The following is a 14,290-nucleotide window of genomic DNA, read 5'->3' as shown; positions in this document are numbered from 1 at the left end:
TAACATGTTCTTGTGGCATTTTACTGATGCTGAAGGACAAATATAAAGAAATTTGAGCTTAAACTCATATTTCTTATAAATTCTTTATTCAAATTGTTGTAAATTCACGTTTTATTCTGATGCATCCACTTGCAGACAAATAGATCCATTACGGCAGGAGTGCCAAACTCCAGGTTTCAAGGTTCAGCTTCCTGCCGGTTCTCCAGAAAAATCCTTTCTTGATTCCCTGGATCAGGTGTGTTTAGCTAATTAGGAGCTTGGTCAGAAAACATATAGGACATTGGCCCTCAACGCCTGGAATTTGACACCCCTGAGTTAATGTTTTTGTTTTCGTCATCCGATCTTTCATCTGGATTAAACTGTACAGCTGGAAAGCTCCAGCATTGCCTGTAATGTTAGGTTGGAGGGTGTGAGAGGCTGTAAGCTAGTGGGAGAGAGTATAAACAGATGGCCAACAGTTCCACCTACAATTCTGAGGCAAATTTCTGATTAACTATGGCCGCTCTGCAGAAAGTATGTCCCAAGAAAATGACAGGTTTTTTTATTTTTGGCTAAACTCTGCATAATCAACAAAAAGACCATTGGAAACACAAATGATTGGAGTGCAACTTTAATATAAGCTGTCCAAGCATGTGAAGGTGACCTCGGCCTAAAAGCAACTCCACTTGAAGAAATGAGAAATACTGAAGTCTTTTCCTCTGGTACCCCACTAGAGGTTAGGGTACAGCAGGCTTATTAAATCATATACACTCCAACTAGAACAAATTCCTCCATAGTCGTCACCTTATTTAGACCCTAGTCTACAGCACTCTGATGTTTGATGAAAGTACCAATATCCTAAACAAAGGGAAGCAATACTAAAGGGCTGATGAGACAACCATAGAAGTGCAACTCCTGGCATCCTAGAGCAGCATCATATAAAAATGTTTCAGCGGTGATGTAATAAAACTGTCTCAAAGAACCACACTCCTGTTTTATGTCTCCATAAACCTCCAGAGGACAGCTCAGTGCCCCACCCACCACAACCAAACAACATCCTGACTGTACAGCAGTCGCAACAATGAAGGGCAAGTCACTCCAAAAACCAGAAGCTTTCCAAATCCATGGGATGGAAAAGGGGTTGACTCGGTCAAAAGGCTTATTTTGGTCCAAATATGTAATTTTTTAATCAAAACTGTACCAATAAGTCATTTTTAGAAGGAAAATAAATCTTTAGTCACCACGGATGCCCTTCCCTCCATTTCCGTCCTAATCTTTTAGATGGAAACCAAATTAAACTGGTATCTTCTCAGTTTCACTGCTGTTAAAATCATCAGTTTCTATCTTGATGATGCACTTAAATGCAGCTCCCCAGACAGTTTTACTTTTTAAAATTTATTTTTAGTTCAAAGATATGACGTTTCTTATTCATACACAAGATGCATTCTGGGTATATTTTCACCTCTATATACAGTTGCCTCTCCCGTCTCCCCTCTTTGCTTCATTGTCCCGTCTGAGCATCGTGGTTTTTTTAGCTGTGGTTTTGGCAGACCCTATTAAATATCGCTCCCCTTCTCATAAATAAGCCAACAGGTTGCACATTTTAAGGGATCGTTGTGGTTCAGAATATTGACGCTAACATAACTAAATGCAGGAAAGTGTTTTCATCTGTAATCCAAATGTTTTTCTTCATACTCCGTTATTGTTTTCATTTGTATCCAATTTACATAATAACTCATTGTTGGTATGCGCTGAAAAATGTGAACAATAGAATGATGAACGTGGTGGATGACACTTGATTTTTCATTTCTTTTATTTTTCAGCGACAAAACAATCTGACATGATGACTCTCAAAGTGTTTGTGCTGAGCTTCCTCATTGGAGCAGGTATGTAAAGAGTGCTTTTCTGCTGCAACGTACTGCAATTTAATGTTCTGGATGTGCATAAATTAAATATATATATGCTTAACAAGACTAAAATGAATGCACTTCTGTAGTGCATGTTCTGAACAACTGCAGCCTTCAACCTGACTATATTTTAGACTACATGGAAGGAAAACTGACATTAGCATGACATAAATTACTTGTTTTATTAAATTACATAACAAGAGGAAATTCAATATATTCACCAATGCTGCTTTCAGTAAAAACACACTTAAAATAAAAAAAAGAAAATTGCATGCTGATGTTTTTAATTCTACATTTAACTGCATCACATGATCCTTTTAATTGAGTTTGATAAAAAGATGCAGAGGAAAATGCTCTTATTTTGAAACACAGTAGAGACAGGCAGGAAGGTTAATACATAAACATCCTTTTGCACTCATTAGGAGAAGAACACAGGAGTCACAATCAAAGTTAGCCTGTTTTTAATATATAGCTTCTGGAAGTAATGTCCCTTTAAATAAACAAAGCTAATGCAAGCTTTTTATTTTACATTTCTGGATGGTTTTAAGAGTTGCTGATGCCTAATCTTAGTAATTCAGCACTTTCAGATCAGCAAACTACAATGCAAAATCTGAAAAACAAACTTTTTTTTCCCCAAAATGCCAGGTTAACAGTTTCTTCCTTCTTTTCAGCTTTCTCCACACCTCAAAAAGGTAAAACAGTTCCTTTCTGGTGAATTATTTTTGACGTATCCTGAGCTATGAGTGTTATATGTTTTTGCTAATTTTTCTTTTCTTTATCTACAATCCAGATGAGGAGTCCAAAGTCTTACTCCAGAAAGAGGACTTTTACATTCTGCTGCCATCGCAGTTGCTGGAGGTCTCATTTACAAACAGGTCTAACCCTCGGGCTCCCGTCCTCCTGATGAGGGGAGGAAAGCTGGTCGGCAGCAGACAGGACAAACTCAGCCTGAACCGCGACCACCTCATTGTCAAGAATGTTGGTGAAGGGGATGAGGGGCTGTACACCTTGAAGGACCCAAACGGCGTCCAGCGAATCAGGCTCACAGTCCGAGGTACCGCATGACTGCGCTCACATGGAGCAGCAGAGCTGTAAACCAGCTGAAACTCAGTGTTTTTCTTGCAAAATAAATGTAATCCTGTAAACCATTTCACAGTTTATTTTAATCTTTAATTAAAAAACAAGTTGCATTTTAGGCGTGTGTATCTTTTCCTCTCACACGATTTGATAAGCATCTCGATACATGGTCCACGAATCGATACAGGATTCAACTAACTTTTTTGGGATACGATACAGTCTGATTCTTTTACCAAAAGTGCTAAAATGTAGATATTTCTTATTTATATGGCATTTAAAGTGATAAATGATAATTTGAGAGAGAAATTTATTCAGGTATTGACTTGGAATCAGCTCGCAATTTGACGTCTTTTTGTTTGCAGATATGAACTTAGCCAGAAATCTATTATTTACTTCTTGATTGATTTTATCCCTTTTAACCAACATAATCTTGCTCATATCTGGGTTTTTCCAAACAATACTGCAGTTGCTCAATCTATTTTTTACGTCCCAAACCGATACTGCTGTTACTCCCACTGACCGATCAATTTTTCAATACGAATCTAATATTTTTTACATCCCTAGTATTTTTATCAGAAACCTATTTTGTATAAACTTTCAAACAAAAACAGTTATTTATGATCGAAACTATTGATCTTAAAATAACTACTACTTTTTTAAAATTCTTTTGCCCAGTTAACAATAGAAGTTTATTCAATTCAATATTCCAAATGCTGTGTAATGTTTAGCTGATATTTTGGTGTTGTTTTTGCTGTTTTATAACTTATTTTGGAGTCTTCATTTCAATGTAACATGGATTTTAGATTTCTAAATGATTCAAAGGTAACTCAAGATTTTCCTAAACTATTTTTCTAAAAAAAAATGTCCAAACCGACTAGCTGCTATTGCACCAGATACGCCCACTAGACTCTGTTGGAAAGTCAAGGTTAAATCTCTAATTTCAGTTGTTGTGATGTCACAAAACACTGCAGTGGTATTTTAAGATCCCTTAAAACATAGAAACCAGTGAAGTCTAAAGTCCCCATCTGGATTAGAAGCAGACATTACATAGACATGTCACAAGTAGGGATTCATTAAATTAGTTGTGGAACAAAACTACACAAATCAAGCGCAATAATAAAGATGGAGTGGGATGGCGTGGGATAATGAGGACGTTTGTTTTTGTGTGTGACAGAGTAATGTGGCTCCGTCAGGCCGTGATTATGCTGTTCTTTAAACACCAGACCTCTCCTCTTTCCTGCTGTTACTCTGCCTTTATCTTGTCTTTTCTGTCCTTCGGTTCCATTCCTATCATTACGTTTTCCCTCCTTTCAGCCTCACATATCTGGATCCCTGTTCCTCGGTTTCAGTCTGTCCTCTTTTCTCCACATCTGCCAGGCTGGTCCATCCTCCCCCAAATTCCTCATCCTTTTTTTTGTGTCATCGTCAGATGACAGTCGATTTTTATTTGGAATTCATTTATTACACACAATCAAAACAAATGAATACTAAAGGAGACAAACAAAAGATGTACATCTATACATAGATATATAAAAAGATAAAGTTATTTTTTTATTTGAAAATTAAAACATGTTCATATACTGTAGAAACATCCACATACAGATGCCATTGTATTAGACACATTTTTGTTTATACATACATAACACACTGAAGAAATTTATCAAAAATAGTTGTTTTTAAAGGAGTGTTAGGAAGCAAACTTATATATTCCTACCCCTATTTCACTTATTTATTAATGCTTGAAATAAAGTGGGAGGAAGCCAACTTATATAATTGCACCCATAATTCTTTGCTCATTTTATGCCATATCCTCTGAATGTTTACTGTCTAGACTGCACCTTTGAGCGGCTGATTGACTATGGAGGCAACTTCCATATACCTCTGTGGGAGGCGAACCCTGTCATCACAGTTGAGTTCCGGCCCAAGGCAGTGGAGGCCAACCAGACATCAAGGTAAAGCTGATGAAAACTGGAGCTGAGGTTTTTCCAGATGTGCCTGTGCTCAGACGTGTTCAAACATTTTGACATTTTTCATAAAAACTTTCCTCTCCTTGAATTTCCCGCCTGCAGTCCTGCTCTGGTTGTGCTGACTGCTGCCGGGGACACCACACCACCCTATCAAGGTCGGGCAACAATGGGTGAGCGTGTCTTCACCCTCAACGCTGTCACAGGTGCAGATGAGGGCAGCTACACGGTAATGGATTATAAAGGTGCTACCAAGAATAAAGTGTGCTTAAATGTCAAAGGTGAGAACACAAGTTTACTTATTTTCATTTTTCATGTTTATCTAATTCAGAAAAGCTTCTTTTGTGCTTTTTGTTCATATTTCAACTCTCTTCTTGTGGCTGTTAATAAGATGAAGTGTGAACGCCAAGCATTTTATTGCCGATTAACAGACTTCAGATTCATTTATCGGTGTTTCTCTTCTCGTTTATCTCAATCTGTCTCAGCACACCAACACTTTGAGACCCCGGCGTACGGTAAAAAACTGAAGATCAACCTGATCGTCAACAGCACTTTGGTTCAGCTCTACTACAACACTGATCAGGGCTCCCATCTCCTTCTGGATAAAGGAGAATTTACAAATGTAACAGTCTTTCTCTCTTATATATCACACTGACTAAAAGTTGAAAAGAACAAATAAAGACAGAATTTGACCAAAAAAAATCACAAAGAGTGCCGCTGCAGCGTGAGAAAGGACCCTGTTCGGGTCGCCTTAATTTGATCATATTTTTCTTATTTTCCTTTATACAATAAGAAAAAAGATCCTGTAATTTTATTCCTACTTTCATGTTTCCCTTCAGTTAAATTGTTAAGTAACATTTTCTTGTTTTTATCAGAAAAACTGACTATTTGTTTAATCCTTTAATAAGGACTCCTTTGAAAAAGAGATTTTTAATCTCAAAAGGAATTTCTCTGGTAAATGCAAAAATAAAATAAATGAATAAAAAGCTTAAGTGATAAAAAGTAAACTTAACAAAATAACTAGCATGCCAACATTTGATTAAGATATTAAACAAAAGAATGGTGTGTAATGGGATAAAGGCAAGAAAAATGGTAATTCAATGGCTTCTCATGATTTCACTACACATTAAAGCTTTTTTTAAACATACAAACCATTATTTTTGCAAAGTTGTGATAAAATAAAAGTCGGCAAAAAATCTTTTGTAAATAGTCGATAGTTGCAAATTCTTTCCCAGGAGTCCAACTGAAGGAATCGGCTCCTGAGAAAGAATCAAAGTGCCAATCTCTAGTGTGCATTTTACGTTGGGATATGAAGGTAAAGAAGTAAAACAACAGTGGTAGCTTCATGGTTTGGGTTTGCTCGCTTCATCTGGACCAGGAATCTGCAACCTGAGGCTCTGGAGCCACATGAGGCTCTTTTAGTCCTCCACAGTGGCTCCCTGGCTAAAGAAACATAAAATAATAGTATTTTTTAAAAGTAAGGGTTGCTAACTTAGCATTGATTTAATTTATTTTGGTTAAGTTTATGGCTGAGGTGAATCTAGATAAACTGTAATGAGATCATTAGGCCGCGTTTGCTCTGCGCTTCCTGCAGAATACCCAGATTACAAATACTGGGCAAAACTTTTTTTGTCTGATTGCTTATTTTATTTTATGACTTTAAATTACATTTTTTCTTATCCTGCATAATAATGGTTAGTAGCTATTCAGGGGAAGTGGCAAAAACATGGACATTTGTGTATTCTTATATACTGTTTCTACTGAATTATTAACCGATTGTGTTTCATGTTTATACTTCAGTTAACAGCAGAGTAGTAAGTAGGAAAAAGGATGATGGCTCACCAAAGTAAACCTAAAGTATAACAAGGGAAAATGTAATTTTTGTCTTGTGTTGTTTAGGAATACATTTGCTTCACTTGAATGTTCCTGTTTGGAACAGGAAGTCTTTTATTTTGAAAGAAAGTTGTATGAGCTTCTGTCAAAAGGAAGAAAACGACTTTACAATTTGAGAAAATTCCAGTTCATTTTAATATTTATGTATTTATTGCCAAAAATAAATATAATTGAAATGTATGATTAAAAAAATGACAGTGTAATGATGCAAACTTCTTGGGACTTTATTAGTTTCCTACCTCACAGCTTATTCTATTGTATTCTGGTGTAACTGGTTCTAACTGTTTATGTTTCAGGCTCCAGCAGAGCTGGGTTTTCAGGACCGTCTCTCCCTGGAAGGCTCCATTGTTTTTCTCGATCAGCTTAAGGAAACAGACAACGGTGTGTTCATGATTAAGGACATGCAGGGGTTCGTTTTCTCCAACATCCATCTGAAAGTGAAACGTAAGTGAATAACAGGCAGGAGACATGATTGTATTGTTGCAGGGACTATGAAGCATAGCAAAACTCATTATCTGTTGTTTACTTATGTGCATGTAGAGGAAATTCAAAGCAAGGTCACTATTCTGTCTGTCTCTTCTCCTATGGCACCATGTAGCTCAGAGGCTGGAGTTACTCTATGTGGCCATCATTGCACTGTTGGGCATTCTGGCTTTCCTTCTGCTTGTCTGCCTGCTGTCCTGTCTGATCAAAGTGAAGAAGAGGGCCAAGAGGGCCGCTGCCTTGGAGAAACTGGCCCAGAATGCTGGCAAAGAAGATGAGGGAGAAGCATTTAGACAGGTTAGAGAGGCCTCTAATATTCAGGGGTGAGTGCTGTTTGGATTGGATTAAGACTGGAAGTCTGTAAACTTTGTAGGTGGTGAAGAACATCACAAAACTCAGCGAGGAATCCAAACACTCTCAAGCTGACAACACCGAGAAATCTCAGAGCACTGAGGTGGACATCAAAGTAAGTCGGCTTTTTCTTGGACTAGAGCCACTGAGTTGTGTTGATAGTCCTCTGATTTTCATGCTGTTTTCTGCGTTTAGACAGTCGCAGCTTATTCAGAACGCTGCTGCTAGAGCCCACACTAAGATCAAGAAAGCGGATCACGTCTGTCCAGGTCTCAGATCTTTGCAGTGGCTTCCCCCTTTGACAAAGAATGGATTTCCCAATTCTGTTTCACCGTGTATATTTTGGGGCTAGAAGATGGTTCTGATCTGCTGTTCTTTTAATGACCTGTTCTATTTGATCCATCAGGTCTTCTGGGATTGCACAGTTTAATATTTTAAAGATTGACTCTAAAAAACAAAGTTTTAAAAAGAGAGAAAAAATTCCCAGAAAACTTGACATTTTCTCCCAACTCTCATTTCTTTTGAATGAAGGCTGAAATGTTTTTTTTCCCTTTATTGGTTTAGATATGTTTCAACCTTGCATTACTCTGAAGTTGTTCTGGTTCTTCTAACCTCTTCCTTTCTGCAATTTCTAGTTTGTTCTCTAATTTTCTACAGTTACTTATTTTGATTTTATGGTGTGATATTGACTCAATTTCAATTTGAACTTGGTCAGACAGTTGTTTTTTCTTGTTGTCTTTTGTAAAACAGGGTCTGGAGGTTTCCTCCAAAGAGGTTGGGGTTGGTAATCTAGAGACCAGTGACTCAGGCGTGGGCTTTAACACTGCTCTCCCGCTGGACACCGACACTGATGCCGCTGATCAAATCCCCGATTCCGAGGCTGTAAGCATCTCCATTGCTCCTGAACCCAAACCAAGTCAACCATCTGCTACCGAGTCCAAGCCAAGTGCGGAAATTAAACCCAGCCCACCTCCTGAAACCAAAGTCAGCCCAGTCCCCGAAATCAAGACAACTTCTGAAAAACCGGAGGAAGTAAAGTTAGATATTCCCAAGAAAGCAGATTTGAAACCAACTCCAGAACCGAGCCCAGATCCCAAAGCCGTTCTGAGCTTAGCTGATCCAAAGTCTCCACCCAGCTCAAGCCCAGAACCAAAACCAGCTGCCCCCAAAGCCACCACTCCAGTACCTGAAACCACCCTAGCTCCCACACCCGAGGCCCCCAAACCAGCTACACCAGAACCCATCATCAACGGTACACCTGAGCCGGGGCTGGTCTCCAAACCCAGCCCAGATCATTTGGGCACTGGAGAAACAATCGCAAAAGTTGCCTCGCCTAAAACCCCTGAAGTCGAGCTGAAATCAAGTAGTGTTGTTCCAGAGGCCAGCAAGGAGGGTGCTGTCGCCGAGAGCTCTGCATCCACCTGAGAGGTGTCCTCCCCACCAAGAGTCCCAAAGGAAACCCCACAGATCACAACACCACTGCAGACAATCAAACCCCCCGCCCTTACCAAACCGCATCAGCCGGGGCCTGGACAACCTGGAATTCCACCAAGACTTCCTGATCAAAAACATGATATGTGATTGTTAAAGCCTTGTTTTCCACTATCTTTACTGTAAAACTGCCAAACTGCAACTGAAATCATTTGCAGAGTTTACGACTAACAACGCTAACTCGGTCAGATATTTTTTTCATTTTCTTTTTTTATTTTAAGATACACAGATACGTTTACAGCATTTCATTGAATCCATATCAAGACCATATTCATGATCAGACAGGATTGCAAAAAGGCAAACACCAACCCAGATAATGGCAGTCAGAACCAATGAGGTTTTGTATCCTGCCAATATTTCTTAGATGTAAGACATTCGCTACGAGGATTTTTGCATGACATCATCCACACACACACGAACCAATAGTGCTGAAGGAGATAAGATTAAGTTACGATTTTGGATAATTCCATTTTAGTTCAAACTGACTGATTAATATCATTACACTTTTTTCTACATCTTAAAATTATTTCTCTATTTAACGTTAACATGATCAAATCTTCAGTGGAACAGAGATCTTTATGTTTGCACTCATGCACGTCTGCTGGTTCTGGTGTGCAGTAAAATAGCATAAGAAATTGACAAAAACTGAAATGAACTTGACTATTTAGACATTTTGGGAGGCTCATTAGCAGATCGTTGACTTTCACCTGGCCTTTCCTTAAAATTATCCAACCATAGTAGTGTTTTTTATCCGAAAAATTAGGTTTTGTGTCCACAACTTTTAAAGCCATAAGACAATTTCAGATGTCAAATTTGATACTAAACCCAACGCAAAAACATCCTATTAAAATATTGACATCAGCGTGCCTCAACATCGAACAAAATAATGACATCATGAGGCGAGACGAGGGCATTCTGATAAAAAAAATGGGCTTGACGCTGCACAGGCCTCATGGTCTAGATCTGTGAGGGAACCACAAACCCATCTGGGAAAAACCATCATGGCTTTTCATTTTTGGACTAACATAAAAACCACAAACACACAACGCACTTTTGTAAATACTGCATGTGTATGCCGATTTAACACCTTAATGACAGAATGTTATTAGTGTATAGATCAATTCCTGTATCATACTAAATAAATGAAAGGAAAACTAAATTACTTTCACACAAACTTTGATTCTAATATGTAAAAATTCATCTACAAATTGTGTATCTACTATATACTATGTATACTAATATTCACTAATGAGTTAAACTAATATATATATATAATAAATATTGATAAAATGATTAATATTCGCTCTTATACCAACCTGATGAAGTCCAGTAACTCCCATTATTTAGATGATGTCTTCAGATATGTAACCACTGTCACTTTAAGTGTAGACTACAGCATGCCCAAGACTTCTTCAGAACAACAGGCTTGTATTTTTGAGAAGTGTTATCAGTGTGTGTTTGCTCTCAAGAGTGGTCTTTCGATGTTGCCATTTTCGTCCGTAAAGTCTGTGTGCCTACAGTGTGACGTCCACGAGTGTGAGCGTGTCCCGATGAATCTATGCACAGAATGAAGCGTGCTCTCCGTGTCCTGCGTGAGGTTTCCATGTGCCTGCTACAACTGTCTTGCGATTTGAAGATGTAATTAAGTCATAGGTGTGAATGTGCTTCAAACCACACGAGAAAAGCGTACAATATTGATGTTCGGGTGAGTCTCGTCTTTGTTTTTGGTGCCTAAAATGCTTGTCTGATAGCTGGCCTTTCTTCTGTCATTAGCCACCTCCTAACAACACCTTTGTCTTATCTAATGGGATGTTCACAGAAATCACAGCTGAGCGACCTGAGATGTTGAAGCGGCTGCATGTGGTGCAGGTTTCTGAAGTATAGGGGTGCATTGATGAGGGAAAAGGTGAATTTCAAAGCTCTGCGTTGTGTTGTGTTTGAGGAAACTGCATCTGCAAGCTCCACGACTCCATCACGGGTCGTAACGCTGAAATGGAAGCGGAGCCCCAGGAGACTCAAAGAGCAAGAGGTGGACATGACCAGCATCTTAAAGACCACTCAGCAGAACAGGAGCTTTCACATCTATGGTGCCTGAGAGACTATGGTTTCATACCTGCTTCTAATTACCCACTATAAGAAACCACTAAAGTCACTGGAAGTCCTTTTGCACCACGTGAACTGTCTCCTCCGTCGCTGTTATGGCCTGATTATAGTGTGACATCCTACTTAGTCTCTTTCTGTACTCCTTTTTGCACAACACAGACGTTTTGTAAAACATGTCTTTATTTGATGTCTACAGAAAAATAAGGATAAATAAAAGATAATGACATGTTGCCTTCTTGCCAAAGCCGTCCTTCTTTCAGAGTCATACAAAAGGACAGCTGGGGCTCAGAGCTGTCGTTTCCATCTCAGCCGAGCATCTCACTTTGTGTCATGCAGAGTTTTCCTCTGAGAATCAGAGGCCTTTTCTAGCTACGGGTCATGGCGCTGCCTTGCTTTAAAATTCCACGTCTGGCTCGGTTAGTTTGTCAAACAAACCAGAAACAAAATGACAGAAGATCCTTTTAAACCCTCATCTAAAGTGAGTGGAGACAACTTTTTCAAATTCGACCATATTGATTGTTCGTTGACAGAGTTTTTACATTTAAGTCCGAATTTTTTTTACAGGAGCCACAAATTCAGAAAAAATCAAAATCAGTTTGCCATTTTAACAATTCTAACACATTATCCTTAAAGACCCACGCCAATAAAAATATTGTTTTTGGTGTTTTTAACCCTCTCAGGGCCAAATTAAGTTTTAGTAACAGAAAAAAATGTTGGGTAGAAATAGGTTGTTAGCATTGATCTGAGAGGGTTAACATGTCATTGTAGCATTTTTTGTCATGATGGAGGACATATATAAACGAAATTAAGATCAAAACTGCATTTCTGAGTATTTCTTTATTCAAACTGTGATGGATGAGGAGCAGATGAAAACCAGCGGTTTGAAAATGCACAGGTTTGTGACGGAGCAACTACCACGGGCCGAAGTCTTGCGTCTATGTAACAATTCTGATGCATCCAATTGCAGACAAACAGATCCATAAACATCTTTGTTTATCTTAACTGGCATCTGATTTAAAACTTAGCTCTGATATTGCTTACTGTTTTTTTTATGCTAATGTTAGCTTGTGAGGTGCTATTAGCTAGTGGTAGAACATGTAACAACCACGGGCTGATGGGAAATTAGCTGAGGCTAACTTCTGTTCCACACCTCAGAGGCAAATTTCAAATGAGTTCCTGCTGCTCTGCAGAAAATACGTCTTAAAAACAACATAGATATTTTGATTTTTACTAAAAACTGCATAATCATAATTCAAAGATTTTACAACCGAAGAAAATATTGTAGGAGTGGGACTTTAAATTAAAGGATGAAACATCTTGAGTGGTGCCGTGTTCCTCCCATCATCGGTGTCACACGGGTTGTAGAAGGGAAACAGAGGAACCATCACAGTTCCCATGGAGAAGGTGTAAATAGGCGCCATGCTAACAGCGTTATAGAAAGTCACCTCCTCTTTCTCACAGTCCAAGAAGACTCCGATCCGAACGAGGCGCAGGGACACGTTGATTTTCACAGGCTTTGGGTCGGTGCAGGCCAGGACCGATTCTCCCTTCAGGGCCAGCGTCCACAGCCCGCTGCAGGGGCCGCTGGCGGCCATCTCCCCTCTGGGAACGTCTTCTCTCGCCACTCCTAACCTCCACGCCGTCTTGCTGCCCACTTCCACTTCCCAGTAGTGGCGACCAGTAGTGAAGCCCGGCCGACCCAGCACACAGTAGTAATAATAGAACCGTCGTGGATTGGGCTGGACTTCTGAGGTGTTCTGGTCCTCATTGAACCAAACTGAAGTGCAGGACGGGGACAGAGACAGGCTGGGGTGGGCTGTCTCTGGGTCAAAGGTCACAGATGCAATGTCTAGAGGGGGAAAAAGAAAGAACTCAAAGGTTGCAATGGTTGTCATTGTTTGTTAATCGTTGTTAATTGCTTACCCGGATAGAGACAGCTTTTCATGTGCTTCCATATCCTGTACTGGATGGGGCCGACAAACTGGCCTGAGCGAACCTCCGTGTCCGCCTCGGCTGGAGGGACAAAGCTCACCTGACACCTGGTTCCACATTGAGAGAACAAAGACGAACTGAGCAACAGGTAGTAGAGGATCCATCCTTTGTACGCACCACAGAGGTAAATGGAGGACAGAACTCAGAGAAACCTGCCTTTTTGTGAGATCTTGAATCTCCTGCAATGAGAACAGCAGTTGAGAGTTCAGTTACAGCATAATTGAGGCTCCACTTTTCATTACCACAGATACACTATTGACTGCTTTCATTTCCCCCCTTAAATGAGAAATTGATTTTAATTTGGAAAACACGGTGAGCTGCCTGTTTAGTCAATCGATGTCTAAAATTGATCGAGAGCAAAAGAAATACTGGAGAACGACTGCAGGGTGATTTACCTGCAGGACTGAAGTCTTCTAATCTAACTTCTAAAGGTTCCTTACTTTGAGCAGCTTGGGACTGTCCTCCTCAGCCAATTTGCCGTTGAGCACTGTGATGGCGTTCTCCAGGTCTTTTCCTTGCGCGGCTATTTTCTTCTCCCTCTCCTTCAGCTGCTTCAGCTGCTTCTGTCTCTCCCTCCTCAGCCGCTCCAGATCTTTACACTCTTCCTCCTCCAGGAAGCGATGAAGGTTTTGAAATTCAGCTCTGATTTCTCGTTCCAGAGCATCAAAACCGTTCTGAAAATCGATCAGAAATCATATTATTCGGTTTATATGTCAGATTTTTCAAGTGAATCCAAAATTTTCTGTTAAATCTTTGAATAATAAAGTATTTTTTTGGTTTTTGAGCTTTTGTCAAAAATAAATGTATTTTGGTTTTACAGCAGAATAAAAATGTACCTATTTTTTTTTATTTTCTTTTGGAGCAGAAAAATTACATTTGGATTCTACTTCAAAAATGTGAATGTTTTTTTTTCCTAAACAGACAAAAAAAGCTATTAAAACATGATTTGCAGTCAAACATTTTCAGCCAGATTCAATTAAGCATGTGTGTCATAATGTTCCCATTTAATTTTTATAGTGAATGACCACAGCAGGAAAAAGTTAAAAAGGG

General features: G+C 39.3%; 2 protein-coding genes across 5 annotated transcripts in view; one reads left to right on the top strand and one right to left on the bottom strand.

Annotated features, from left to right (window-relative positions):
- si:dkeyp-77h1.4 overlaps nt 1-11,479 on the top strand; it is a 16,074-nt gene extending 4,595 nt beyond the window's left edge. For all 3 annotated transcript variants that reach the window (XM_024267792.2, XM_024267790.2, XM_024267791.2), the window contains 10 exons: nt 1,803-1,865; nt 2,558-2,578; nt 2,677-2,940; nt 4,795-4,915; nt 5,033-5,208; nt 5,413-5,549; nt 7,117-7,264; nt 7,419-7,600; nt 7,677-7,769; nt 8,405-11,479. In XM_024267792.2, the coding sequence (XP_024123560.1) occupies nt 1,803-1,865; nt 2,558-2,578; nt 2,677-2,940; nt 4,795-4,915; nt 5,033-5,208; nt 5,413-5,549; nt 7,117-7,264; nt 7,419-7,600; nt 7,677-7,769; nt 8,405-9,079 (1,880 nt within the window). In that variant the 3' untranslated portion in view covers nt 9,080-11,479. The remainder of the gene's footprint in view (nt 1-1,802; nt 1,866-2,557; nt 2,579-2,676; nt 2,941-4,794; nt 4,916-5,032; nt 5,209-5,412; nt 5,550-7,116; nt 7,265-7,418; nt 7,601-7,676; nt 7,770-8,404) is intronic.
- A 119-nt stretch (nt 11,480-11,598) lies between these two features.
- Nucleotides 11,599-14,290, bottom strand: part of si:ch73-54f23.4 (zinc-binding protein A33) — a 4,380-nt gene continuing 1,688 nt past the window's right edge. For both annotated transcript variants that reach the window (XM_024267855.2, XM_024267856.2), the window contains 4 exons: nt 13,681-13,914; nt 13,397-13,419; nt 13,172-13,287; nt 11,599-13,097 (listed from right to left, as the gene is read on the bottom strand). In XM_024267855.2, coding sequence (XP_024123623.1) covers nt 12,544-13,097; nt 13,172-13,287; nt 13,397-13,419; nt 13,681-13,914 — 927 coding nt within the window. In that variant the 3' untranslated portion in view covers nt 11,599-12,543. The remainder of the gene's footprint in view (nt 13,098-13,171; nt 13,288-13,396; nt 13,420-13,680; nt 13,915-14,290) is intronic.

The sequence above is a fragment of the Oryzias melastigma genome, linkage group LG16 (genome assembly GCF_002922805.2).
Source record: "Oryzias melastigma strain HK-1 linkage group LG16, ASM292280v2, whole genome shotgun sequence".
NCBI lineage: Eukaryota > Metazoa > Chordata > Actinopteri > Beloniformes > Adrianichthyidae > Oryzias > Oryzias melastigma.
This window is presented reverse-complemented; position numbering and strand designations above follow the sequence as displayed.